Source organism: Penicillium psychrofluorescens, assembly GCF_964197705.1.
Source record: "Penicillium psychrofluorescens genome assembly, chromosome: 1".
Taxonomy (NCBI): Eukaryota; Fungi; Ascomycota; class Eurotiomycetes; order Eurotiales; family Aspergillaceae; genus Penicillium; species Penicillium psychrofluorescens.
Window position 1 is genome coordinate 528,076 of NC_133439.1, and position 26,006 is coordinate 554,081.

A 26,006-nucleotide genomic window follows, 5' to 3' on the forward strand; every position below is an offset into this window, starting at 1 on the left:
CCAATTTCCGTGGAAGATCCCAGTCTTTCTCCGGGAAGTTGAGGGCCTCAACATAAAGTATCCCCGCAATAAACGTGTCTCCAGCCCCAATGGTACTGTTTTCGGTTAGGGAAATACAGTTCAGATCAGCGGAGCTAATTGTCAATTCCACTTACTCAACCACTCTAAAATTCTCCTCAGCGTAGGCTGCCACGTGAGCGAAGTTGTCCACCTTAGGCTCAAAGGCATCGGCACCATCCTGGCCCCAGGTACAGCAGAGAAGAGATCTGGAAGTGTAAATTGTCAGCTCCATAGTTAATGGTAATACGTGCGTGGCCACTTACGCCTTGGGTGTCTGGCTTGATTGCTTCCGCAAGCATTCCTCTGCAGATATGTATCCATTGTGCTTGTCAGTGTATCAGCACGGTCTGAAACTAGAACTGCAAGCATGTAGGGTCCTTACGAGGGCCCAGCCTTTTGAGTAGAAAACCACATCCGCCTCTACAGCAAGCTCCTGTAGACCGTCTCGGCCGGGTTTCTCAACCTCCACGCTGACGCGAGCATTGGGGAAATGTTCTCGGAGGTAATGGATGCAGCCAATGGTCACATCTGGTGCTCGGCCCTGGAAGCAGTTAGCACAGACATTAATTTTGCTTCTTTCTCCAAGAAGGTGCTCCCAGAAAGCCTTAGCTCCTTCTACGCACCTCGAAATGGAACCAAGTTGCCCGAGGGCCTAAGTCATCTGCAATCCGGGAGAACTCCTCCACAGACATTTCGGGCAGCCCATTGTAGCTGACAATAGTTCTACTGCCCGTAGACTGGCTCTTAATGATATAGCTCGATGCCGGCTCGGCAAACTGGTCCCGATAGATGCAGTGGTCCAACCGAACTCGAGGCTCGAATGCTGATCTGATTTGCTCCGATGCAACCGAGGATCTCGCTGGCAGGACAGTAATCAAATCCAATTTCGGCGACTGGTTTAATGGGGTATGCTGGGTCAATTGTTGCAGCACCTCCAAGGTATTGGGACAATTCCCCCCGCGCCGTCGTGTCACGCTTGAAGCGCGCAATTTCTCGTCTTCTCCAGGATAATGAAGTGTTCTAGATGCGTTAGAACATACGATTTAACTGTGTTTCTTTTTTCTTCTCGGTCGGTCTCTTTGCGCGCGGCAAGATTGGAGAGGAACGAGGGGAAGGCAACCTACGTCAGGATGGTGTCCACATAACACGACCCAACTGCAACCACAGACATGATGGCCGTCGATCTGAGATACTATCTCCTAGTCACCAAATCTGCAGTGTCGATCGGAGTCCCCGAGCTCATACAAATAAATGGCTCTCCGAGGTGGATCGAGGAAGAGCGAGGGGCAGATTAGTCAGAACCGATATGGCTTCAGCTTGTAGTTACACAGCATCTATGATGAAGGAAAGCACAATTGTTCCAGGCAATAGGAAATGTTAATTTTCTTTTTGCTCTTGTATCCAGGTATTATCGTATGCCTGAACCACTGTTACTTTCATCTATTCATTTATCGCCAACACCCAAAAGCAACACCCGGACACAATAGGGCTATGGAAAGCAACGAGGGCTACGTGAGAGGCACAAACCTAGATGCTGCTTCTGGTGGTTGGAGTGAAGCTGTATGGGATGTGCTCTTGCGTCTTGCTAGCACATTCTTTGCATCGTATCATCCTCAATGAACGGCCTGTTTACAAAATCTACATTTTTTCTCTTCGAAATATCATCTTCTGGCATGATACATGCTCCATACCCTTCATTAAGATTCTTTTTTCTTAATTTAGTATCATTTACATTGACTTGCTGATTGACAGCTCATATAACCATGAATAAAACAGCATGGATGCTTGATCTCATCATTGTTGAGAGCATCAAAGGGATTCACTTTAGTATTCTAGACAAAAAGTCTACGCTATAAGCAAACTGAGTTGACACATAATGTATCTCTACAATACATTCTTTGTTTAATATTTAATGTGTTCTGCTTTGTTGTTGTGTTGCTGCATGAAGCCGTTTGCATTTCGCATTTTTGACGGAGTTTCTCACAATTTTTAAACGAATATATACCTTCTGCCTCACGTGCAGGAAAGTGCACCTTTCTATATCACCAACAATCTCTGCTACTTTTTTCCCACTTGAACACTTTACTGCTGTATTATCCATCCACCAGGTGCTTCTGTCAAAATGGCTTCCTCTACTGCGAAGCGAGGCAAGGCCATGGAAACAGAGGGCCCAACGCCAAAGTTTCTCTATGCCATTCTCAAACAGTTAGATTTGAAATCGGTACCTCGACTCCCAAATTCCACCTCCAAATATTTTCTATAGACGCTGAAGAAGCTAATTCTGAGAACTGGCTAGGTGGACTGGAACTTGGTCGCCTCTCAACTGGAAATCTCCAACGGCCACGCCGCTCGCATGCGCTATTCCCGCTTCCGACAACAGATGGAAGGAACAATGGGAGCGAGAGCAGCAAAAGTCAAGAAATCTTCGAAGAAAGATCCGAAAGGCGACCTCAAAGCTCAGATGCTCAGCGATACGCTGCCACAGCCACCACCGCCGCCGACTTCGGGGATCTTCACGAAACAAGAACCTCTCCAGCCGGCCCCCTTCGTGAAATGGGACCCGTTTGCACCAGGGATTCCCACCCTGTCCGAGATTCCGCGGGCATCATCTTCTCCAAGTGATGATTATTCCGCGTCGCCGCCGCCTGGGATGTACTACTTCCCCAGTTCCATGCCGTACTCCATGGCTCCAGCTATGCCGTCCATGTCATCCGCAGCTCATTCCACAATACCATTGAACATGACACAGTATTCAAAAATGCCAATGAGACCGATGGACAGCGGCATGTATGAGTATGGAATGTCCCCTGTGCCGAACTTTGGCTCAACCATCTCATTTGAGCCTCGGCCACCTTCTGGTATTGACTGGGCTCCAGTGAAAATGGAGAGGAAGGATGAGGATGATTCAGATGCTGTGATTATCAAGGTTGAGAAATAATCAAGCCAGAATCAGCAGGATGGGACCTAAGAGTGGGTAGGGATTCTGACATTTGGAGGTTCTATGTGTCGGGTGGAAACTCGGTCTGGTCACTTCGTGATGTCTGGCTTAGTATTGCTATGATTCAGGGTGCTAAAGTTTTGCTCGCGTTTAGTATTTGCTATCATCTTTCATGCAGATTTACTTTGTTGTTTGAACGGCTTGAGTGCTTTTTGTAACCCAGAATCCAGAGAAAGCTCTTGTTCTTCACGGTCACGTGGACATGCTTGCCCTGACTCCGTGGCAGTTGGTTTGGGAAGCTTAAAACCACTGCTTGAGATGCCGAATCATGAGGTTAATCTTGACTAAATCTGTATGGTAGTGCAGTAACTTATTTCACAATTTATTCAGACCATTTCTATCTATTTTCAGCGGAGGAACTCCCATGATGGGCGAGTTTACCATAATTATTGCTAAGTAGTCTTCTTGGATAATATAAGGCCTGTTCAGCGTCACATACGGGCCACTTTGACCTATCTAAAGGTGGTGGTATATTAAAAGGGCTATAGCCAGGATAATGGTCACTGGAATAGTTGGGAGGGTCCTTTATCTGGTGGGTCAGACTCAAGCTTGCCTCGACAACCACCATCTCTTCTCCCATCTTCTCATCTGCCACACCGAATCCACCAATCATCCTGATATCACTTTCCTATTTATCCTATCTCGCTTTTCTGCGAGACATTTCATTTACTGGGTCTTAATCCTATTTGAGCACCATGAACTCCATCACCAACAAGAAGCCTGCCCCCATTTCCGACTCCGACTTCTCCAAGGCATGCCGCGAGCGTTGGGACAAAAACACGGGACAGGTACAGACTATCCTGTACACTTTATTTATACGTCTTATTTGGACAGGTACTTACTTCAAGAACACAGGTTGATGTGAAGGCAGTCGCCCAGGACCTCGGTTATGCCAACCACCGGTCTGTCATCAAACGCATGAAGAACCTTGTCAAGTACGACATCCACTGGGACTGGGTGGATTCCCGCAAGTCTCGAGCTGCCGCCAAGGTAATAAGATAATATCAAACACTAGAATGCTTACATTACTTACATTATACTCTAGACTGGCACCAACGACGGTTCGGCCGAAGAAGCCCGCGGCGCAGGCCGCTACAACCTCCGTCCCCGTGGCAAGCCCCCTCGAGCAGTCAGTCCACAGAAGGAGGCAGACGAGGAGAAGCTTGATCTCAAGGTGAAGATTGAGGAGAAGGAGCCCAGCCCACTGACCAGACTCCCCTCGCCTTCCGATCTGGGGAGTGATCTCTCGGGGGGCGATATCCCTCACGGAGACATCGACGGGTAAGCCCATGCCCACCCATCCCCTCCTAACCCCCCTCTCACTTCGACTTCATATACAGCTCAGCTAATTACCAAATCCGCGTCACTTAGATTCACGTTTGTTTAAGCCTGGCTTTTGTGAGACTCGGTGAAGTAGAGAACGAGATCGCTAATTGAAATGGATACTGGATTGTTGACCGTTTCTTCCTCCCTCAAATTTCTCATGATAGTTGACCTAAAGCTTAATATCTATACTGTATATCCTTTAAATGCTCTTATGCTCTACGTTTTCGTTGAGTGAATAGAGGACTGCGTATAGTAGAAGCTTCATCACCAGCAATCTGTTTTGATCCAAGCCTGCCCCTTTGTTAATACATTCAGACCTGAAGAATACTCAGGACTCAGGTGGTGACTTTTGCGTTTGGTATTTGAAATATTCAAAAGACATACAAAGGCCGTTCCATTGGGAAAGCTGAAGTTGTTCACCAACAGAGCCCATCCAGATGTTTTTACATGGGCATCACGTGCCTGGTCCAACCCTATCTTCAGACAGGCAGTCACGATGTATCACTCGGCCTAACGTGGAATTTCAATCTACTACTAGAGTGAAAGGCGTAATCTATATCTCAAAACTACATAGTCTGCTTAAGCATCTCCTGATACTGATAATGCCGTTGCCTAAGAGACACTGGCTGCTGTTATGTCGTGGTGATGCGATGTTTTGGGCCCTCCTCTTGCCAGTATTTCTTCAACTGGCACCTGACACGTCAATATCCTCGCTTCGTCACGCTCCTCTGGTCATATTTTCATTTATTTTGCTTTTATCACCCTCATCAAAATGCCTCAGACCGCTGAGGACCATGTCAAGCTGCTGTTGTGCTGCATCAAGCACTGCTACGACAACCATGTAAGCTCCCATTGATAAGTCCTCGAAGTTTGAATGGTATTTTTGGCAAGCTACAGTTGCTGACTAGATAAATAACAGATCGACTTCCAGGAGGTCTCCGCTGAGCTTGGCCTGCCTTCCCGCGCCGCTGCGTGAGTTTTGCCGGACTGCAAAAGCATTCCTCTATGCTGAGATGGAGAAGAAGCGGCTGATCGTGCTCCAGGGCTAAACGTTACACTCGTCTGCTGAAGGTTCACGGCATGGATACTATGGGTCTGACAATTGGTCGCGCGGACAAGCCCGCTATGTCGTGCGCCGACCGCCCTACCCGCGGTCTCGAAGTCGACTGGGAGGGTCCTAACTGGGATCAACTCTTTTCCAAGTCTAAACGCATCAATGCCAGTTCCAGCACGGGCAAAGTCTCTCACACGGGCCCCCAGCAGATCACGAACGATCAGGGCGGCCACCAGAGGACTGCCGCGCACTTCGACTGCCTTCCAAACAAGGAGGCGCGTTACGAGCTCAAGGTGAAGTCCATTGCAGTCGTCCAGGATGTTGCGAATAATCCTCTCACCACAGTCATGCCGGCCAAGGCCATCCTTTCTCGCGAGCATAAGGCCGTTATCGTCATTGATGACGACGAGGATTCCGATACTACCATCTGTTATGGCAGCGACATCTCATTCATCTCCCATGTCTGAACTGGAAGTACTGCTGGGGTTTCATTGTGGATTCGCCGGTCATATTGGGGAAGAATCTTTTGTTTCTGGCTCTCGGTGAGCTAGATTCTTTTTTTTGAATTTATTATGACATGGACTATTTCATTTGTTTTTGCACAGTAGGATATTGCCCAGCTCTCGGCAAGATCCGCTCAGTTTTCGGTCTATGTTACGAGTCGACTACTTACCTTTTGTTTAAGTTTGGTAAACGTTCTCGTAGTTGGTACTCGTCCCGGGATATGTCGATACCTCAAGCTGCCTTCCTGCGGATGTCACATCGCACTGATTTTCGGTCCCTCGAAAGCAGTAGCCTCGAAAAATCTGAAAATGCATAACCGGAGTGTCAATATCTAAAATTCATCTTACAACAGGGATGAAGGCTGATGGGTTCCACCGTATCTAGCCATTGTAAGGAAAGAAAGCCTGTAGAATTTGCTAGCTAGTTATCACAATTTACAGAGCGAGGGGAATCTCTCGGGAATTGGTGGAGTGAATTATTCAATGCGAGATAGGGTATCGTAACCAAAGAGAAATGCGCCCAGGGTATTCGATCGCCATGACAACATGTGAGATGCATACAAAACAAAGAGGCGTCATTGGGTATTCGTTTCATGAAAAGTCGTTAGATATCGGCCATAACGGATTCGACAATCCTGCGCTTGTACTGAGATATAGCACGTTCCTTTTTCTGCGTCTGAAACCGCAGGCGCATATAACGCTGCTTCCAGGTCCCTTCAGAAACGGGGTTGCTTGTGTCTTCTTCAAGATCAAACTCGGTAGGATCTTCGTTCCCGACAGGGTCATGAGATGACTCCCGAGGCTTAACTGGAGGAGCAAAAGCCGCAACTGCTGCTTCAGAATTGGGGTTTCCAAGGAATACCTGAACCGAGAACTGATAGGACTGCTGGTAGTCGTAAGAAATAGTATAAATGATTCCACCAGCCGGCTCGTGCAGACCCAGAATTCCTCCACCAGCCACATCTGCTGATGTGGCATCTACCTTCACAGTCAGGGACTCTGGTTGGGTGTTCGTAAAGCCAAAATGGTGGCCCACTCCCAAATGGAAAGCCAGGACAAGTGGTTGCGGCCCCAGGGGGAATTTTGAATACAACGCAGATAAATTCAGCACCATTTCCGAGGCAACAGCATGTGCTTCATCGAGCTTTAGAGCAGACGCTCGTCCGGACAGCCTTGCGCGAGCCAGCTCTACAGAAAGCGCACGAATAACATCATCAACAGAAAGGGTGCGCGCAGGTCCAATATCTGTCGTGTGGTTGTTCGTCATATGGTGTGATAATGTCCTGTCGTCTTCTCCCGCTTGCGGAATGACAGCACCGTTCACTCCGTTCACGAGGACGGTGGGAGGCGTTACAAGACGAACCGGTGCTCCTGAATGTTGAGGAACCTGCAGTTGAAGCTTCCCAGGCCTTGCATGGGCTGCGGGGGTGGGAGATTGGTTGTACGCAGTATCGAGGACGGGTTGAGAGGGATTCTGACCGAAAACGGGAGGAGGCGACTGGGCACTTGGATTTGAGGTCTGTAGTGGTTCGCGATTTTGATTCACATGGAAAGATGAAAAAGATCCAGTGGAAGATGATTTATTTGGCGGTCTTCCACGCCCCTTGGTAGTCGATGAGCCAGTACTGTTCGGCCAGGCAGACGAGACAGCCGGTCCATGCCGTCTCTTGGAGCGCGATTTGTCACCGGAGACTGGTGTCATCGCGGACCTTGGCTCAGTAAACCCAAGCATCTCAGATGGATGGCTTCCTCGGGGAAGTATCGCAGACTGAGGGTAGCCAGATGGCGATGCCTCGCGTTCTGGAAGCCTCCACCTGGTCTGTTGGCCCTGTTGATCGGATGTGATCTCAGAGCCTGGTGCAGTAAATGAAGACGCTGCAGTCATCCATGGATCGGTATCACTTGGATATGCGCTGAATGGGATGGCGCTTTGTGGGAAAGGCACCGAAGGGGTCTGAAAATTGCCAGGATTCAAAGTGTCGATGGAGGTATCCAACTGCGGTCTTTTTACAAGCTTCTCGTCCTCGATCTCCTTATCTTCGGTCCTTTTCCTGCCACGTTTTGGCTTCCACTGCGGCACCAGAGCTCGAAGAGCAAGATCTTCTTCCAGCGGAACACCATCCCGTGAATCATGCACGAACGGTCCGGCTGGAGGGAGTTGCGTATAGTACACATGTGAATGGTCAAGACAGTATTCAAAAAAGGCATCGACATGCATTGCACGCATCCAACGCTGGAAAAGGTTAGGATTGAGTAACACATGTTGAAATTAACCAAAAACATTGCTCACCTTGAGTCGAACAGCGTACTGTTGAACCTTTTGAGTACTCTGTTTCTTTTCTATTGAAGGTGGCTCCACGCCCAGCTCCGTGGCCAATTGAATCCACGTTTTCAGTTCGCCGCTGTCCAGTTTTCGAATGAGCTCAAAGAGGGTAAAAACACTGAAGCTTTTGCCATCACTCCGGGGCGGGCAACGAAAGGCTCGTCGCAATTCAGCGTTATCGACCGAAGATGGAACATTTGGATTGCAATAAAGAATGAAAGCAACATAAGCATCGTCAATCGTATCATCGGTTAGATCTCGAGATGGCAACTCTCGAGATTCAACCTGGTCCGCGGAATCAGTGGTCCGCTGCTGGCGGATGGAATCCAGCATCGGTGGAGACATCGAGGTGCCTGAGCGAGCAGCCAACGATGGAGGAAGACCGGAGCGCATACCCCTGGGAGACGATTGCAAGCTCCGTGATGTTCCCTTGCGCCGAAGCGCAAGCGACTGGTCGGCATCCTGCTGACTTCGAGCACTCCCTATGGAAGAAGCGCTCTGCATAGTTGACTCCAATGTTGATGGATAGCGCGCATACTGCTGGACGACCATTTGTGAGCCATCGAGGTCGGTACGATTGGAGCGATCGGCAGACTCCATGGAGAACGGAGCTTCCATCGGAAGCTCAAGATGGATGCAAAAATCGCTCACCCAGCCGGGCAATAATCATGAACGATGATGAAAGAAAGAACTTCTATCGGATGTCATGTTAACCCAGCACGAGGCATGGCAACGGAGAACCCACCCGGTGGCTGGAGCTCTATTTTTGGCTGGCTCGACATCCTCGACTAGCGCCGGCCGGGCGGGGTTGCTCACCCGGGTTCACCGCCTGCGGTTCCGAGGCGATATGCATATGTAGTGAGAAGACTGCAAGAATAAATCCATCGCAGTACAGTCAGTATAGTCCGGAGGAGTCGCCTCCCATTCATTGGACTACCAACTGCTGAGTGAGCTCCCAAGCTTGTTTGTTTGGAGATGGTCCCGTGATCGTGTCCCTTTTCTGCCGGGTGCTGAGTCATTTATCACGAGTCTTATCGATAGGGAAGAACATTTCTCTCTGATCTCATCGATCGCCTTGCATCACCACCCTCCCCGACAACACGCCCTGCTTCCTCCACCCATCTCAATTCCATCCTCAACGTTCACTCGGACGCGTGGCCTGCTCTCGTTCCATTTATCCCACGCGTCTCGGTCTTTCCTCTTACGCTTGCCGACAATGCTGCTGGTACCCTTCGCGCGGCTCCTTATCTTATAGTAGCGCGACTTGACCCCCGTCATGGCGCCCTCGCAGCGTCGGTCAACTCGACCTGTGCGCTCCAACCGCACGATGATTGAAACGTATGAGGAGAGCATGTCGGAAGATGACCCCAACGATCTCTCGGAATTTGATTATGATCAAGCCTCGCGCCGATCATCGTTATCGCTGCGTCCACGCAACCCGTCCGGAATGCAGAGGTCGTATCGCGAAGAGTCCACTGATGACAACCTGGAGGAGTACCCGGATGACAGTGACTCTGACCTTGCTCCATCCGGTCCTGCCGACCCCCCCAGCCATTCGACCCAGCCTGTTCCCGAATCCGAAGCTACCACCACGACTCCCTCTCGGCCCTCCCGGCCGCAGTCAACGAGCCGGGCAAGGGCCTCTACTCGGCGAAAGCAAGCCAAAAGACCTCGCAAACAAACACGAGGCCAGCTGGGCAAGCCTCTGCGCAAACGGGCCAAAGTTGACACGGAAATAATAACCATCATCGGATCAGGAGTGATCCCTCCCTGGCAAACCTTGCCCTACCAAATCCTCTTTGATATCTTTATGCGCGCGTCTTACCCGCTTGTCGATGAAATGACTATGACTCGAAACTCCTCGATTCAATGGCTCCTGGATGTCGCTCTACTGTGCCGGGGTTTTTCCGAGCCTGCTCTGGCGGCACTGTACTATTGTCCGCCATTGCTCCCCACTCACAGGAGCCACGGCTTGCTGAATCTCCTGTCAAAGCCTCAGGAGACCCTCTCCACCAACTACTCCAGCAAGATCAGAGAACTCAATGTGGATGTAGAAACCATTCTTCTTTACAAGAGTGGGCCCACTCTCGGTTACTTCAATCTTGACAAACTGATTGAGAAGACACCTCTGGCACGACGAATGCGGCTGTACCACAAGGAAGATTACATTGTGGGCTTGCCTCAGTGGAGCATCCCGCAGTCGAAGTGGAGCTATTCGGACTCGCTCTTCTCCACCATGGTAAACACGCAGATCGTTCTTCGCAGCTGGGATTGGAACACCCGTTTTCTGGAGACGGACGCTCTGCTCAAGTTTATACGTGAGAAACATGCTTTACCCAGTTTTCAAGGCCTGAGAGAGCTCCGGCTGCTACATTTCAGTGACAAGGATCGAGAGGATGTCTCCGAAAACGAGGACATCCTTGTCGAATCCCTCAAATTACTCCCAGACCTCCAACGCATCGAATTTTTGAAATGTTCTTTGGTCGACTCAACCCTACTGCTCAAGCTACCCTCGAATCTCCGATCTTTCACTCTCGACAACTGCATTCACGTTTATTCGGTGGACCTCATTTCCTTCCTCACATCTCACGGTGGGAATCTTCGGGAGCTTATTCTCTGTCACAACCGACACCTCAACATGTCATACATGACCATTCTTGCCCAATCCTGCAGTAATCTGGAGAGGCTGAAGATGGACATCTCCATGCACGACCTGTCCAGTTTCCGCGATCTTGAGCCCCATTTCCCGCACTTGCTTTGCGAGAAAGAGGTTGCAACGTGGCCCCCAAAGTTGCAAGACATCGAATTGATCCAGCTTCGGCGGTGGGATGATACTCTGGCCGAGACCTTCTTCACATCCCTGGTCAATGCTGCGCCGAGTCTTCCGGACCTGCGACGCCTGGTCATTAGTGCAATTTTGAAGATCCAGTGGCGCGAGCGTGCACATTTCCGCGAGAAGTGGATTTCCAAGCTGGAAGGGGTTTTTCTCCGGCGCAGCAAGCCCCCGAATCCCAATCTTCGTTCTCTGCGAAAGCGCCCGTTGGAACCGAGCGAGCCAGCCATGCAAGGCGATTTGACTGTCTCCCCCGCTCTCGCAGTCTCAGAAAATGGTCAGGGCGCCCCGCTCACTCCGTCCAAGCGCCAGAGTTCACGTCTTGCTCAGCGCAAATTTTCCGAAGCAGAAGATTCGGTCGAGTCGGAAGGCGAGCAATCTAAAATGGGCATTATTCAGGGGATGTGTGATATTGTGACGATTCGAATTGATAACCAACGACCGATGGACACGCAATTCAACGAGGACGATTTCCTTGATACCGAACGGAGCGGCGACGAGGACTGGAATGAGTGAGCGATGATTATACACCCAGCATGGACAGGCGCATCAGCAATGGAAATGGCCTCTTGTTGATTCATATTGATGGTGTCTTTCGGAGTTTGTTTTTTTTTTCTACTTCTATTTTTCCGGGCTAACTATTATCTCTTTAATGTGCCCCCTTTACGTATGGTTATGAGCGCGGAGTCCGCTGTATCTGGCTGTTTGTTTGTTTGTTCTTTTTATCTTCCTCTTTGAAAGTGATATGATTAGAGAAGCACCTGTTACATTCAGCTGTCGGTAATAATAAGAATATTTTTACCTTTCATTATTTCATACAATAATCAGTGGCTCCTCAAAGCTCTTTCCCCCATTGGCGGAGCCCCACAGGATCGCTGGTCTGAAACAACGCCTTCCTTGACCGACTTGTGTTGCAAAACACCATTTCCTCCGAACTCCTGTGCCTTTAGGCATGGCACGCAACGTTGTGGACACTGGTGGCCCGTCTTCTCCTCCACCGCCATTGCCCGAGGGGTGGTGAGTGAGTCCTGTCGCGTTGGGCGCGTCGGATGTCTGCTAACTAAAATCTGGTCCGACCCAGGCTTCCTCAATGGGAAGGCGTCCAGCGAAAATGGTACTACGTCCAAAGAACCACGGGTAAATCCCAATGGGAAATTCCCACGGAACCAGTTGCTCTCACGCCGTCCACGACGCCGACGCCACTCGGGTCGGGGCCTTCACAAGCGCCGGCGTTGCAGCCAGCCACGAATAGCCCTCGAGCGACGGGACCAAGGGGTACTACACCGGGTGGGAACCATGCTGCGACTGGCAAGGCGGAAATCTCCGTAGGGAATCGCACTCATTAGTGTGCTCTGTGCAAGCGTTGAAAGAGTGGCACTGATGCTCGGATAGAGCTCTCTCGGCTCTCTAGTCCACGACAATTCAGTCCATGACCCTTCCAGAATGATGGGATGGCCCTCAGGCCCAGCGGAATATGGTCAGCACCCTAGTTCAAATGAGGGCAGCCACGACACGGTATGTTAGAACGATTTCGATTGCATTTGTTGGTCGCTGACGATTTTTAGGATCCTTTTCTCTCCATACCGCATGGGCAACCGAATCCGCATTTCCCAGCATTCCAGCAGAGCCAGTACCAGGCCCAAAATCAGCTTCCGGCAGGTCAAATCGTCCCCGGTCAGCCATGGTTTGGGGGATTGTATCACCCGGGATTTGACCAAGGCCATCAATCTTATCAAGCCTTGCTCTATGGCCCAAATCCTTCGCACTCACATGCCCCTTCGTATCCGTGGGTGGCTTCTCTGCCTATTGGGACTGGTGCCCCAATGCCTCAAATGCATAATCCTCATTCGCAATGGCAATCGGGCCAAAATCCGGCCTTCTCGAACATGCAAGCTCATCCAGGGCCTACGAGCGTTCATTCATCATTTTCAGGTCCTGTGCCTGGTTTGAAACGCCAAGAATCCCATCCTGTTCTTGGCTCATACGCATCCTATACTTCAAATAGCCTTATGGGGCAACCCAACAGCGTTTCAGAATCTCCTCTATCGCGATCACATTCCGAGCATGGACCGAATGGTCCACCGCCTATACTATCCGGCTTTCAAAATGCCACACATCCACCTGTTTCTAGATATATGCCGCAATCAAACTTGCACGGCCATCTCCAAGGGACGAGTCTGACACAACCAGGGACAGTGACCAGTTTCCATACTGTCCCCGGTGCCCTGACCTCACAACCCGGTCCTCAGTACTACCAGAATCCACTAGTTCAAGCAGGTGTTAATCGCTACCTGCCTTCGCAAGTCTGTCAACCCGGTAGTGGGACTTCTGCCTATACAGGAACAGCACAGCAGCACAATGCATATCCTAGCCAAGGCGACCGACCGGCTAGTGAGTCCAATCAGGGGGCAGGTCCCGTTCTTGAGCCCTCGCGAACGGCAGCATCTGATCCTCAGTTTGTCAGTGGACCGTGGGCATCATCCTCGACCCCGCCTAACTCGGGGTGACATGGTTGAAACAATTGAATGAACATTTTTACGGTGGTGGGGGCTTTTCTTCTGCTGGATGCAGCTTGGCATGATCATGAACGTTGTTGATGTTTAGAGATTCCCTGGGTTCGCGCGGACTCAATTTTTCGTTTAGTGCTTGCATCCAAGCTCTTTGTATGTGGTTATAATCCATTTTTAAGAGGGTCCTGCAAAGGCCCTGGGTCGAAGATAAAAATTGCGTCGTCTGCTACACTTTACCTCAACGCGTACCAGATTCCTCTTCTGCTAGGTGGGGTGTTCCTGTCTGAGCTTTCGGTGGGGAAGCTCGGGCTCGGGCTGCCCGCGGGTGTCTAGAGCGCAAGGTGGGAATCCAACTTGACACGGGACAGAACTGCGACCTTTCAATGGCGGAAAAAGCCAAGAATTGTGTGTGTGATCATGATTGCTGATTATTAGCAATTGTTTTGTCTAATAGATCAAATACTACGGTCCCATTGGCGTTGTTAGTTGCATAGGACACGTTACAAGGCCCGGTCAGCTAATTGAACAAACGACCCACTGGGTACCTACCATGTATCTTTCATAAGTTGGCCCTTACAACAGGTACATAACCGGCACCACCGGAGGAGTGGGTCTTTCAATTAGATGAGGGGCAGTGGGCTCCTATAGTGCTAAGGCGCTATGTATGTACTCAGCAGCCAGGGCGTGGAAGGCCTACCAACTGCATGAGGCCGGGTAAAAGGAAAATCCAGAACGTCCAAATTCATTGGAGAGCTGTTTCGTAGCTTTGACAATCAGAACCTATAGGAACATTGTTCCACCTGTCTGTCCCCCGGACTATTTCGGGTAACAAACGCCACCGACATCACGATCAACACACCCTGATCCTTCCGCGCCCATTCCGCCGAATAACCCCGCAGCACGCAATTCGCCCAAATCTTACATGCAGCTTCCGACAGTTATAAGAACGCACGGTGTGCGCGCAGGGACCCGAAAGGAGCATCAAAGTATACTTAGTGCCGCAGAACATATCTCACTAGACGCCCCCTTCTAAAACCGTCAACCCTCCGGACCAACATTTATTTCCCGAAACCACCTACATCTTCAGCAGCGCACCTCTCATCACCATGTCGGCTCCAATTCCCGCTTCCAATCTGTATCTTGGCCAGGCCCGCGCCACTAAGAGTGTCCAAGACTGCATGACCGTCTACGACAAATGGGCCGCTACATACAACGATGAGGTTGGAGACGAGGCTCAAAACTACGTTGCTCCTGTCCTCGTTGCCCAGGCTGCTATTAAATTCAAATCATCAAACGACCCCACCAAGCCCGTCATTCTGGACGCCGGCTGCGGAACCGGCCTGGTGGGCCAGGCTATTGCCATTGGCAAAGCCGAAGCAATCGATGGCCTCGACTTGTCTCGTCCCATGCTCGACGTGGCACGGGAGACCGGCATCTATCGGGATCTAGATCAAGCGGATCTCAATGCACCCATTGAAAAGGCCAGCGATACCTACGACATCGTGGTATGCGTCGGCACTTTTACCCTTGGCCATGTTGGCCCTGCCCCTGCTCTGCGGGAATTCGTCCGAATTACTAAGACAACCGGCATCGTTGTTGCAACAATCCTCCAAGAGATCTGGATCTCAGGAGGGTTCAAGGACGAAGTTGAGAAACTCAAGTCCGAAGGCTTGGTGACTGTGCACTCCGACGGACTTATAGATTATGTAAAGGGCCATGGCGACAAGGCAATTCTTCTTATCCTAGAGAAGAACAACGCCTGAGCGACCCCCCAACCGATAGCAACACGAAAACCCGTCAACGACACGAAGCAATTGCGACACTCCCAAGCGATAGCAACACCGGGCCATTGCACCGACAATGCGATAGCGACACAGTTCGATGGGCTTTTTTCCCCTAAACATCCCCCGATCTTGCCCACAACCCAAAAAAAAAATTGCGATTGCGACACAATGCGAATGCGACATAACGCGATAGTCTTTCAACATGCCCCTTTCCAGTTTGGCTACGGATACCAAACGATAGATTTTCAACACATTCTAGTTTGGCTGCGCGATAATGGTGGTCTTTCAACACATTCTAACTAGCTTGGCCCACGCGAAAGCGTGTTATCGTTCTTAAAAACACACTCAGATCAAATCCTTGTAACAAAACAGCCGCAACGCAACCTAAGTAGAACTCAATCTAGTAGGCTTAGACTAAAGACCTGTAATGGGTTGACTTGTTTTTCTTTCCTTTTTCTTCCTATTCTTTCTTCCGGATCAAGAGCGGATAAAGCTGCTTGCAGCAATGAACCCTCATGGAGCATCGAAGTCCAGAAATAACAAGTCTAGGTGAAATCTTTGTTCAGAAATGCATCAAATAAACTAAAATCTTCTTCGTTCTGTTTTGCTGTGTTGTCGTAGCCCAGCAAAAGCCAAGTCGTACTCACTGGCTTTAAGCCTGAGGCGTGATTATTACCCAGGATGGGGGTTCAACTTGATCTACCACGTGACGTGCACTCGACGACATCGCATTGTCTCTGGCCATATTCTGGGGCATTACGATCGGTGGAAATAGAAATGAGACGATTTGAATGGTGTCAGGTACGGCAAATGTCGTTTTTTTCTTCGAAGCTATCTGGTTGTAAATGTGTGGTGCTAGAAGAAATCCTCAGCTCAACCCATAGTGTTCAAAATATATAACGGGAACTATGAGGATAACCCGATTTTCACACTCACATTGTTTCGCCGAAGACGGACCCGGCAAAGTGGTGGCCTTTGACTCTGTTCCATGTTTGGCAGGCAGAAACATACGCCTGCAGTCTCCCAGGATATTTGATAAGGCAAACACTCCCTCTTCTTTCTTTCTCTTCCACCCTTCTTCTTTCTCCACCTTCACCCACACTTCGCCTCGCTCATCTTCTCGACTTCAAAACCATATTCACACCTTATCAAAATCCTTTTTGACTCTCAAAGTTCATCATGCCTGTCAGATGGAACGCTGAGAACGACCAGAAGGTAAGCCCCTCTCCTCTCTTGCACAAAATAACGCTCGACCCTCATCTCCCCCTCACGATATTGACACCTTGAGCCGTTGAACAACATATTGACCCGGACGTGACAGCTGATGCTTCTGATTGCCGCCTCGATCCCCGCTGGCCTTGACTACGAAAAGCTGGCTGAGGGCATGGGTCCCGGTAAGTAAACATAACACCACCTAGCCACTCTCGTGATCGAACCGCCGAGGATATCAAGCTAACACTGGAGAATAACAGAGTGCTCCGCCGAAGGCGTCAAACAGCACATTCGTCAGCTGAAGAAGCGCGGCGAGACTGCTGCTGCTGCTGACCCTGACAAGGACGCCGAGACCACCGAGGGCGCTGAGGATGTCCCTGCCACTCCCAAGTCCACCCCTGCCAAGGGCGGCGCCCGCAAGAAGGCCGCCCCGAAGGCCAAGGCCGCCGCTGACGGTGAGGCTACCCCCAAGCGCAAGCGTGGTCGTCCCGCTGCCAAAGCCAAGGCTGTCGCGGAAGACAACAAGGAGAACGAGGGCGATGAGCCCGAGTCTCCGACCAAGATCGCCAAGACCGACGCGGCTCCTGCTGCTGAGGAGGCTTGATCTTGCCCTCTTCCTTTCTCTTCTGAAGCATGATCCCGGTGGTTTTGACTGGTACTTTTTTGATATGGATTCTGGGATGGAGATGACTTTTTATGTTTCTTGAGATATCTGGTGTGTTTTGCAACCCCGGGGGATTTCATCATGCTTCTGGTTCGTGGATCTTAGCTAGCAATGCTACTTAACTATCATGAAACCCACTTCCAGTGACCTGTATACCATTGGAAAGCCGTAGAGCCAGCGGGCCTGGCACATGTCGAGGATCACTGTATACCATTCACATCGTTTGCATGGCAGAACCATTCTTTCAAGTCTCCAATAAAACAGCTACTCATCCACAGCTGTATGAACACACCTTGCAGTGCATCATGGTGTATCCTACAAATTTGAAAGTGACATACAAAAAGGAAAGAGCAGAAACAAAGGAAGGAGGGAAAAATGTCCACACACAACCTACCATGCTCAACACAGTGGCTGATACCTTTGTAGATCGTGTGATTTAGTTTTCCAATCTTGCCAAACTACAAACAGGATTCTTTCAAGCCACTAGCTATACTCCTAGGCAACGATCTGCGCACAGCCGCCACTAGAGCAAACAATCACTGCCGACGTAACGGCACGTCCCGCCGGGTTATGCCCAGTCACCTCCTCATCTGATATCGGTTACTCCGATAGATGAGCCCAACCACCAAGGTCCGCTCATCCATTGATGCTATACCTTATTCTCTACGGAGTCATGTTTAGTCCTCGAAAGTCTGTCCATCCAGGCTCCTTATGTTTACTTCTCTTCCCTCCCTTCTTCATTTCCTCCATTCTTCAGCCCTTATCCCATCCCATCCATTCCCCCCCATCTCACCATCACATCTGCGGTTCAAATCACTATCATTACGGTAATCATTACCATGGCCCGTGTGAAGCACACCCCGGAGTCTGCTGAAGAGGACACTCCGGCGCCGGCGCCCGTCGAGGAGCCGAAGAAGAAGCGCATGGAGTGGGACCATGAACTGGACCGCAAGGTAAAGTCACATCCCCTACCGCGGCCCCTATACAACAACCTCATCTATCGATTACAATCAAGCATAGATTGAATACTAACCGAGTATAAATTAGCTCTTGGCGGGAATGGGCCATGTGAATGGCGCTCCCAACTACCTGGCGCTGGCCAAGTTCGTGGACCCGAGTAAGTCCTTCCCTATGCCCTACTACACTGTAGCCCTCAATCAGTGCTCACAAGGTGAAAATACTAGACTGCTCGATTCGTGCCGTTCAGCATCGCCTGATCGATGCCAAGAAAGACTATCCCTGGCCTGCCGACATGGACAAGGAGGGGAACGACGTTGACCAGTCGGGTGTCTTGCCAGGTTCGTTCGCAGTCACCCGAAAGCGCAAGTCTGTTGGCAGCATCACGAAGACAACCCCCGGCAAGACCAAGGAGGCGAAGAAGGAGCCCGAGGCCAAGGCCGATGCCAACAAGGAAGCTTCCTCCTGAGTAGTTCGAGCGTTTGACCCCATTTTTCTGAGGTGATGATTTTTTCGTGTGGATTGTGACAGTTCTTTTTTTCATGTGGTCGAAGATTTCTTCCAGCGATATGCGGATCTTGGATTGTGGCGATATCATGGGTGGCCCTTTTTGTTCGCTGACTACTTTCAACCTCTCCTGCAACATGCAATCAATGAGTTGAACCCATAATATTCCGAGAGTAGAGAAAGCTAGCCGTCCTAATGACGATGCTAGAACTAGATATCCATAAAACCCAAGCAACAAAAGAAGATAGCCACGTCAAGTCAGATCACCAGAGCAGATCGTTAACTCAAATCCCATCCATAAACCCCGTCCCTCAAAATGAAAAGACACCAAATCATCCCCTGAACACCTATCCCAGATCCTCCCAGCGTGCAAAATCCCATAAACGATCAAAAAACACCACGCGAGATCTGCTCTGGTCGCCCAAAAACAGGGCGATGGCTATGGAGAGCCCTTTTAGACCTCGCCCATCTGGGAAGCGTCCCACAGGCTAGGGTCGGCCATCTCGTAGACGCGCTTGCTCTCCTCGTCCACATGGTCGTTCTCCCACTCAGGCTGCCCGTTTCCTTCATCCTCGGTCTTGAACTCGGGAGAGGCGAGCTTGCGCTTCTTGCTGCCAGAACCTGCGGACTTGGGAGTCTTGGGAGTCTTGGGAGTCTTGAGAGCCTTAGGGGCCCTGGGAGTCTTGGGGGTGGTCTGGACGCTGTTGGCACCCTCTCCAGAGGCAGCGTTGTCGGCACCCTCGCCAGGCTGAGCAGTCAGGATATTCTGGCGGATCTTGTAGATGCGCTCCTTGACAGCACGAGGAGTGGGAGCCTCATCGCCGGCTGGAATGTTGTTAGTATCACACAACACAATATCTTTTGTTCGAGGAAAAAGAACATAACTTACGCCAAGCATTGGCAATAGCCTCGACGTTGGGGTTGATGTCAGAGGTTTCCAGGATCTTGATCAGCAACTGTTTTGCGTTAGCCATGTTCGAAGTGTGTAAGGTGTCGAGGGCGGGGGAGACCGGGGGCTGAGGCAGGGCAGCAAGATGGGAGCAAGACTTACGATCTGGTCATTCTCAGGAGACCAGCGCATTTTGATGGTAATGGTTCAAAAGTCAGATTGGTGGTGATAGAAAAAGTGAGTAGAAGTGATGAGATTTGGTGAGCGGTTGGAAGTAGGTGTGAGAGCGGAAGAAAGCCGGAGAAGTGAAGATGATGAAGAAGCAGAGCACGGGAGTGTGGGAGTAGCTGAACGTCTTGAATTAAGCGAGCAGTGAATGCCACAGTGAATGATGTGACCAGTAGAACACAGGTGGAAGGTTAGATGTTCAAAGTCTTTGCTGCTCTACGATCATTCACATCCAAAAAATGCCAAGATGCCTACTGTAAGAAGGTGCTTAGTGCCGAATCTCTGCAAGTTGAGCAAACAAGGAAGAAGACTCATGTGTACGCAGCAGCAGCTGGTCCATAATGTTCCAGGTCTCCTGCCCGGTCGGTATCCCCATTCCCTGATACTCCCACTCCCCAGCCTCTTAAACCCTCCCACTACTCCCACCACTCATCCCCGAGTTTCCTTCACTCATATTCCACTTCAACCATCTTCTTTCTTGGATCTCTCCCTCTTCAAACATCCACCTCTTTCTCTTTCAACTCTTACATCTGGTATGTCTTGATACAACTCTTCCTCCTTGGTCTCGCTGACTTGAGAGACTCTTTCTGAAATCGCCCAGTCACTCAAAACATGGTGCGCTACTCCGTCGACCGACTGCTGGCGGCCATAATCGCTTCCCAGCCGAGAATGACTGCAAGTGTCTACCTTGTTACCCGAATTTTTGCACCATACTGACAAGGCCCAGCTGGATTACAAAGCCATCGCGATGTTTTACGGAGAAGGAGCTACTCCGGGTGGGCTGGAGTTCAAGTTGCGCAGCTACAAGAGGCTGGCTCTGGATCTGCAGGACGAAGCCTCTGAACAAGGTGACGGCCGAATGCCGTCCGTCAGGACTCCGCGAGCTCGTGTCCCTCGCTCGGCTCGTAGTTCCGGCAAGTCAACTCCTTCGTCAAAGGGGAAGGAGGGACTGGAGGAAAAAGCATTCACCTCTCAGCCGACCGAGCAAAACCTCTCGCCATCTGTCAAGACCGATCCAATCATTATCAAAGACGAACCGGATATTGAGGACATCAAGAAGGAGATCAGAGTCGACGACAAAGCGACCGTCATTTTCGAAGACACCGACACGGATCTCGAGGTCATCAATTCCGAGATCAAACGCGACAATGACAACACCCGGGAATTGCTGAAGATCAAGCGCCAGGCCTGCCAGCCTATCGAAGAGGTTCCCAGCAAGCGTCACAAGCGTCATTACTCTAATGTTCCCGTCGCACTGCCAGACCTGCGGGCTCCCGAGCGTTCCGTTCGCATTGATAGCCAGTCCAACGGCTACATCCTTCCTGACACTACTAGTCGTGTCCGCTTTTCCATCCCTACTATCCGCCGCCCACCTGGAAGCATGACTGAGCGACTCGGTCTGACTGCTTACGCGGAGGACGAGAACTCGGAGACCAACTATTCTCTGCCAACCAGTGGCGCTGTCCGTCGATCTTCTGATGTGGAAGAGATTTGACTTTTTTTCTTTTGTTTGAGATACGAGATATGGAGTTTTCCAGTGATATGAACTGGGGAGGATGTTTTGATTCAATGCTCTTTGGCCAGGGGAGATGGTTGCAGATAGTTTCAAATGAGATTTGTAGCTTTACCTTCAAAGCCCCTTAGCGGAGTTGACTCTCTGATACCATGCCTCGATCTTTGTGCCCAAAGAATGAACACTAGCATCTGCTTGAATGCTATGTTTTGTTTTCACTACATGCCTTCATGCTGTTTATACTAGGGCAAGCACATCACGTGCACGCACGTGCATCCCACTGGCCTGTCCTATCGGCTGCGTGTTCCTGGCCATGATTCAACCATTTTGTTTGCGAATCATCATCTCCAAATCCTGTAACTTTATTCTTCTTGGCTACTTATTCTTTTGACTCCTAGCGAATTAACCTCAAAGGCGCGATGGAACCGAGTGTCTGATGTGGTCCTCAGCCCCTTTCCGACCGTGCCAAGACTGAGCATCTACACTTCCGCTCCTCTGGATCATGGCCAAATCTCCTCCTGCTACATCTGGACATTCAATCAAAGAAATCAGGAAGAATACAATCATATTCGAAAATGCCCCCGTCTCCAGTCGTGGGAAACAGCTTAACGCTGCCCAGGAGCAGATCCTCATCCAGCTCTTCCAGGCCAACAACAATGACATTGCAGATCCTGCAAAGCACACGAAGAAGTTTTGGATACTGCTCTCTCGTCTGATCAGTGAAAAAATTGGGCGCCCGTACTCGTGGCAGTCCTGCCGTCGTCGTGTGACTCGATATCATGCAGGTCTCGAGAAGGAGCCCGGGGAATCTGGTGCCCAAGACAACGAAGTCTCCCTAGAAGACGCCGACAAGTTCACCAAGTCCCCTGCCTCTGCTTCATGTAACACCAAGATAAAATATTCCCGATATCACCAACGCTCTCGAACTCGGTCGCTATCTCCTCATGTCCTCGCCGACGAGGACCAAAAGCACCGCAAGCGATTGCGTCAGTCCCCTGGAAGCTCGCAGCCTGGCGATGAACCCCATTTGGAGGCCTCTGAGTCTTCGGATTCTGATTCTGCGAACATTCCACTGCCACCGACGCCCAGGAAGCCCATGAAACGGCGCATGGTAGAAGGTCTCGGGCTGCGACGCCTGGATCTGACCGCGCTGAACAGCGACAACCATCAAAAGCAGCAAGATGAGCGGCTTGATTAACGTACCACAGAGTTACTCATTTGACACCATACTGAAATTCCCACAAAGCAATGGGATGAGCACCAGCGGTGGTGCAGAACACCAATTACCCAGTCAGCGAGAGCGGATGTGGACACCTCGCTGCTAGCATTCGGAACTGCACCCGACACGCTATGGATATGCTCTCCCTCGGCGCAAAATGTCTCGACCAAGAAATTGCACCCGTGTGGTCTGCGCTGGACGGGGTGTTTCAAGAGATTGCGGCAGCGACTGAGAAGAATAGAGACAGACTTCGCTCATCACCGTCACTGAGGAGTGTAGCAGTACGACTACGCTGTCAAACGAAAGGAGTTTCCCGGAGCGAATTTCCTGAAGGTAACAGTGCAGACGAGCTTGAGAAAATCAAAGCGGGGCTGGCCTTTCCAGGATAATCAGGAGCTCTCTGATGGGTAGAGACTAGCATGGTAGGGATTTTGGTCCAGAGCGCTACAGCGCTGCGCGAATGCACTAGAAAGTGAGGTCGTGTCTCATTATTATGTATCATTGAAATCATTTACATCCGTCCTCTAATATCAACGACGGAGAAGAATAGAGTCCAGCTCCGTCCCTAATGGCAGAGGTTGATCCACTGCGCGACGATATCTTCCATGTCGTGCGCAATGCCCCACTGGGAGGATAGGCAGCGGAAGAGCTTCTGCATGGAGTTCAGCTCATATAACAAGTTGCGCACTGCGCCACCAGCCGGAGTGAGTCCATTATGCTCGCTTTCGACGAACCGCCTTGTGTCCGAGCCAGATGGGGGCCGAATATTCTCATGGCCCAGATGAAGATCTGAATGGGACAATAGAGCGTCCTGCCAAACAATAATGCGCGGAAGATTGACCGTGGCGACTCCCGCAAGCGAGAAGACCACATATATTGTGGATGCGGCAAACAGCGAGCTCGGCATGTGCACAACATGAGCCCGGCCTCGGGGCAGTTGCTCGACAATGTCTTGAATGGCGACGGCGTGCAGGACGGCGCGTCGCGCATCGTCGGTGTTGACCCATTTGACTAGGTCGAAGCCCGGTTGCACGGTACGACTCCCTCCTGATACATGCTGTGGGATTTTGTAGCGGGAGCACACATGCCGACACATAACCGTCGAGTTGACCATCGTATCAAGACAGACAGTATGCCAACGCAACAAGATCTCAAGTCGTTCGGCAGCTGAGAAATGGATGCTCATGGAGATTGTCTCGTGCACCTGGGCTAGTGCTCTCCGCACATCCGATCGGCTAGGGAGGCCCACGGCCAAGTCATTATCGTCGCAGTCAGATACGAGAGACTGAATACCTTCGAGCACGACACGGAGAGCAAAGGCAGACAGCTGGTAGTCCAGCGGTCGGAAGCTCCCAACCGGGGGGAACAGAGACCGAAACACCATTCTGAAAGATGATTGATCGTGTTTTTGGGAGCGCATATGAGCGAGCCACTCGTCTGCCGTATTGGCATCGAACGTAGCCTCGTCGCTGGGAAGGCTTAAAGGATTGGCAACATGGCGAGCGGAAGCACCATCACCAGACATGTGGGAGACAAGGCCATCCAGGACATAGTAGGCTAGCAGAGCGCGCTGCTGAATTTCTCGGGCAGCCCAGATTCGCCATTGGTGTTCCTTTTGTGCGACAGGGGCATCGGCAGCAGGAAGATTCTCTATGGTGTAGGGTCCACTATCAAGCATTCCGCAATGGCTTGCCCAGAAAAAACCCAAAGGTCGAAAAACTTGGCTGGTGGTGCGAATCGCACGATTCTTCGACAATGCTCCATAGATCTGGCCGAGGAGAGCCGTGATCAACAACTGCATTCCCTTACAAGCATCGTAAGGACCATTGTGTGTGATCAAAGATTGCCACTGCAGGGTCTCAGACATTAGATTATATCGGCAATGATCCAAAACGAAGACTTACAGAGGTTGCAACGGCTGTATGTGCGAGACGCCACAAGGCTTCTCCCTATGAGCTGAGTATGAGCATGACATCAATGCTAGTGAATATTCAACAAGGTTTACCTTCGCGATTGAGGCCTTGGGGCCCAAATACAAAGATCCGATGGCGATAGCATTCAGCAAGAGAGGATGGGTGCATTCCCGGAATACAAAGGTCGCTCGGTGCAGGATCGGGAATGTCGGAATGAAGCGAGCAAAGAACATGTGCAGACATTCATCGAGGAACACAGAAGTGATAGATGTGGATTTCACAGCAGCAGTAACGCTTGAAGACTGGAGAATTGGATAAGTTTGAAGTGCTCGGATGGTGGAAAAAAAAATAACATACCGAGCTGGTCACCATCTCTGTAACATCGTGCACGGCCTGGTGCCCTCCTCCGGACGGTATGGCACCTACAGAAGAACTGCGATCGTCAAATGAATTAGGAGACCCAAAGTTCATGTTGACATCCTGCACGACTGGAGGAAAGGGCAGCGTCCCCAGAGGCATCTGCCACTGGTCTGTCGTGTCTGAGGACATCAGACTCTGAAACAGACTCTCCGAATCAGGCCAGATCAAAGCAAAATCTAGCTCCGAGGCGACACTGTGCATTCCTGAATTCTGTGCAGACTGGGCTTCCTCCCAGGACTGGCTGGTAGCCTCTGTGGACGCTGGGCCAGCAGTCGACGCACTGTTCGTGTCCCACGAGGGCATAGATGTCAAGGAATTATGCTGCGGTGGCAGAGGAACCGATGGTGGGTCCTGTTTTCCATCATTTATGGCACGAGAATGTAGCTTCTCATGGCGATTGAGGGCATCTTGCCGGGCAAAGGGCCGGCGGCACTCTTTGCACACGTATGGCCTGGCTCCCGTATCTGCAGCATCCCCGCTCAGTAAGTTGAAGATCTACTCCCGGTCTGGGTAAATATAGAACATACGGCATCGCTCATGTCGCTGTACGTACGGATTAGCCCTTACCACTCAATAAAGGTCGGCACTACTATGCGACACTAGGACAACGTACTCTCAGATGCTCAGCCTTGGAGAAGGCCTTCTGGCACACGCGACACACCAACTTCTTAGCCCCCGAAGACGGGGCGATCATTGAGTCGGTCTCCATCGTGTGTGTGTACCGGACAGGAAGGTGTAAGAAAGAGGCATTGTGGTGATGTGGAGAGGGTTTGTGGGGCGTGTGGGTGGTTTCTACAGCACTAGGTGGGCAATACCGGTTCCATTAGTAGGGCTAGATAGAGAATTCTGAGATGCGGTTGACTTGTTAGTATTTATTTGACTAAACAATAGAGAAATGTAATCAGTTCATCGTTTTGATCGTTGTTATTATTGCCCAAGATTCCCAGTTCCTCGAGTGGGTGGGATGTGGCAATTAGACGGCAGGTGTGTGGCCATAGAGTATCTCGCCTCCCTTTTTCCTTCTTTGCCGGTCTGCGGATCCATCCGCCACCTCATAGAAATCGGTGGCCGGGGGCTCGGGTTCCACCACGCG

The 26,006-nt window shown here is 50.7% G+C and overlaps 13 protein-coding genes across 13 annotated transcripts; 9 read left to right on the forward strand and 4 right to left on the reverse strand.

Annotated features, from left to right (window-relative positions):
- Positions 1-151: 151 nt before the first annotated feature.
- PFLUO_LOCUS171 (uncharacterized protein) lies at positions 152-1,231 on the reverse strand (the record flags this gene model as incomplete). Its single annotated transcript, XM_073778778.1, has 5 exons — positions 152-266; positions 324-385; positions 443-601; positions 684-1,080; positions 1,185-1,231. 5 exons carry the CDS (start codon positions 1,229-1,231, stop codon positions 152-154), a joined length of 780 nt encoding a protein of 259 aa, XP_073634269.1.
- Positions 1,232-2,182: 951 nt separating this feature from the next.
- PFLUO_LOCUS172 (uncharacterized protein) lies at positions 2,183-2,998 on the forward strand (the record flags this gene model as incomplete). Its single annotated transcript, XM_073778789.1, has 2 exons — positions 2,183-2,281; positions 2,357-2,998. 2 exons carry the CDS (start codon positions 2,183-2,185, stop codon positions 2,996-2,998), a joined length of 741 nt encoding a protein of 246 aa, XP_073634270.1.
- A 755-nt stretch (positions 2,999-3,753) lies between these two features.
- On the forward strand, positions 3,754-4,343 carry PFLUO_LOCUS173 (uncharacterized protein; the record flags this gene model as incomplete). The annotated part of the gene is made up of 3 exons (XM_073778800.1): positions 3,754-3,846; positions 3,914-4,048; positions 4,104-4,343. The coding sequence occupies 3 exons, from the start codon at positions 3,754-3,756 to the stop codon at positions 4,341-4,343; spliced, it is 468 nt and encodes a 155-aa protein (XP_073634271.1).
- An 813-nt stretch (positions 4,344-5,156) lies between these two features.
- Positions 5,157-5,905, forward strand: PFLUO_LOCUS174 (uncharacterized protein; the record flags this gene model as incomplete). Its single annotated transcript, XM_073778811.1, has 3 exons — positions 5,157-5,225; positions 5,304-5,356; positions 5,428-5,905. 3 exons carry the CDS (start codon positions 5,157-5,159, stop codon positions 5,903-5,905), a joined length of 600 nt encoding a protein of 199 aa, XP_073634272.1.
- A 640-nt stretch (positions 5,906-6,545) lies between these two features.
- PFLUO_LOCUS175 (uncharacterized protein) lies at positions 6,546-8,864 on the reverse strand (the record flags this gene model as incomplete). The annotated part of the gene is made up of 2 exons (XM_073778822.1): positions 6,546-8,174; positions 8,232-8,864. 2 exons carry the CDS (start codon positions 8,862-8,864, stop codon positions 6,546-6,548), a joined length of 2,262 nt encoding a protein of 753 aa, XP_073634273.1.
- A 676-nt stretch (positions 8,865-9,540) lies between these two features.
- On the forward strand, positions 9,541-11,613 carry PFLUO_LOCUS176 (uncharacterized protein; the record flags this gene model as incomplete). The annotated part of the gene is made up of 1 exon (XM_073778833.1): positions 9,541-11,613. The coding sequence occupies one exon, from the start codon at positions 9,541-9,543 to the stop codon at positions 11,611-11,613; it is 2,073 nt and encodes a 690-aa protein (XP_073634274.1).
- A 3,100-nt stretch (positions 11,614-14,713) lies between these two features.
- On the forward strand, positions 14,714-15,370 carry PFLUO_LOCUS177 (uncharacterized protein; the record flags this gene model as incomplete). Its single annotated transcript, XM_073778844.1, has 1 exon — positions 14,714-15,370. The coding sequence occupies one exon, from the start codon at positions 14,714-14,716 to the stop codon at positions 15,368-15,370; it is 657 nt and encodes a 218-aa protein (XP_073634275.1).
- A 1,200-nt stretch (positions 15,371-16,570) lies between these two features.
- Positions 16,571-17,207, forward strand: PFLUO_LOCUS178 (uncharacterized protein; the record flags this gene model as incomplete). The annotated part of the gene is made up of 3 exons (XM_073778855.1): positions 16,571-16,606; positions 16,713-16,785; positions 16,864-17,207. The coding sequence occupies 3 exons, from the start codon at positions 16,571-16,573 to the stop codon at positions 17,205-17,207; spliced, it is 453 nt and encodes a 150-aa protein (XP_073634276.1).
- Positions 17,208-18,106: 899 nt separating this feature from the next.
- On the forward strand, positions 18,107-18,693 carry PFLUO_LOCUS179 (uncharacterized protein; the record flags this gene model as incomplete). Its single annotated transcript, XM_073778866.1, has 3 exons — positions 18,107-18,220; positions 18,315-18,384; positions 18,452-18,693. The coding sequence occupies 3 exons, from the start codon at positions 18,107-18,109 to the stop codon at positions 18,691-18,693; spliced, it is 426 nt and encodes a 141-aa protein (XP_073634277.1).
- A 492-nt stretch (positions 18,694-19,185) lies between these two features.
- PFLUO_LOCUS180 (uncharacterized protein) lies at positions 19,186-19,812 on the reverse strand (the record flags this gene model as incomplete). Its single annotated transcript, XM_073778877.1, has 3 exons — positions 19,186-19,556; positions 19,621-19,687; positions 19,783-19,812. 3 exons carry the CDS (start codon positions 19,810-19,812, stop codon positions 19,186-19,188), a joined length of 468 nt encoding a protein of 155 aa, XP_073634278.1.
- A 648-nt stretch (positions 19,813-20,460) lies between these two features.
- PFLUO_LOCUS181 (uncharacterized protein) lies at positions 20,461-21,343 on the forward strand (the record flags this gene model as incomplete). The annotated part of the gene is made up of 2 exons (XM_073778889.1): positions 20,461-20,463; positions 20,576-21,343. The coding sequence occupies 2 exons, from the start codon at positions 20,461-20,463 to the stop codon at positions 21,341-21,343; spliced, it is 771 nt and encodes a 256-aa protein (XP_073634279.1).
- Positions 21,344-21,863: 520 nt separating this feature from the next.
- Positions 21,864-22,559, forward strand: PFLUO_LOCUS182 (uncharacterized protein; the record flags this gene model as incomplete). Its single annotated transcript, XM_073778900.1, has 1 exon — positions 21,864-22,559. The coding sequence occupies one exon, from the start codon at positions 21,864-21,866 to the stop codon at positions 22,557-22,559; it is 696 nt and encodes a 231-aa protein (XP_073634280.1).
- A 586-nt stretch (positions 22,560-23,145) lies between these two features.
- On the reverse strand, positions 23,146-25,622 carry PFLUO_LOCUS183 (uncharacterized protein; the record flags this gene model as incomplete). Its single annotated transcript, XM_073778911.1, has 6 exons — positions 23,146-24,429; positions 24,485-24,529; positions 24,586-24,795; positions 24,851-25,377; positions 25,441-25,456; positions 25,527-25,622. The coding sequence occupies 6 exons, from the start codon at positions 25,620-25,622 to the stop codon at positions 23,146-23,148; spliced, it is 2,178 nt and encodes a 725-aa protein (XP_073634281.1).
- Between the last annotated feature and the right edge of the window lie 384 nt (positions 25,623-26,006).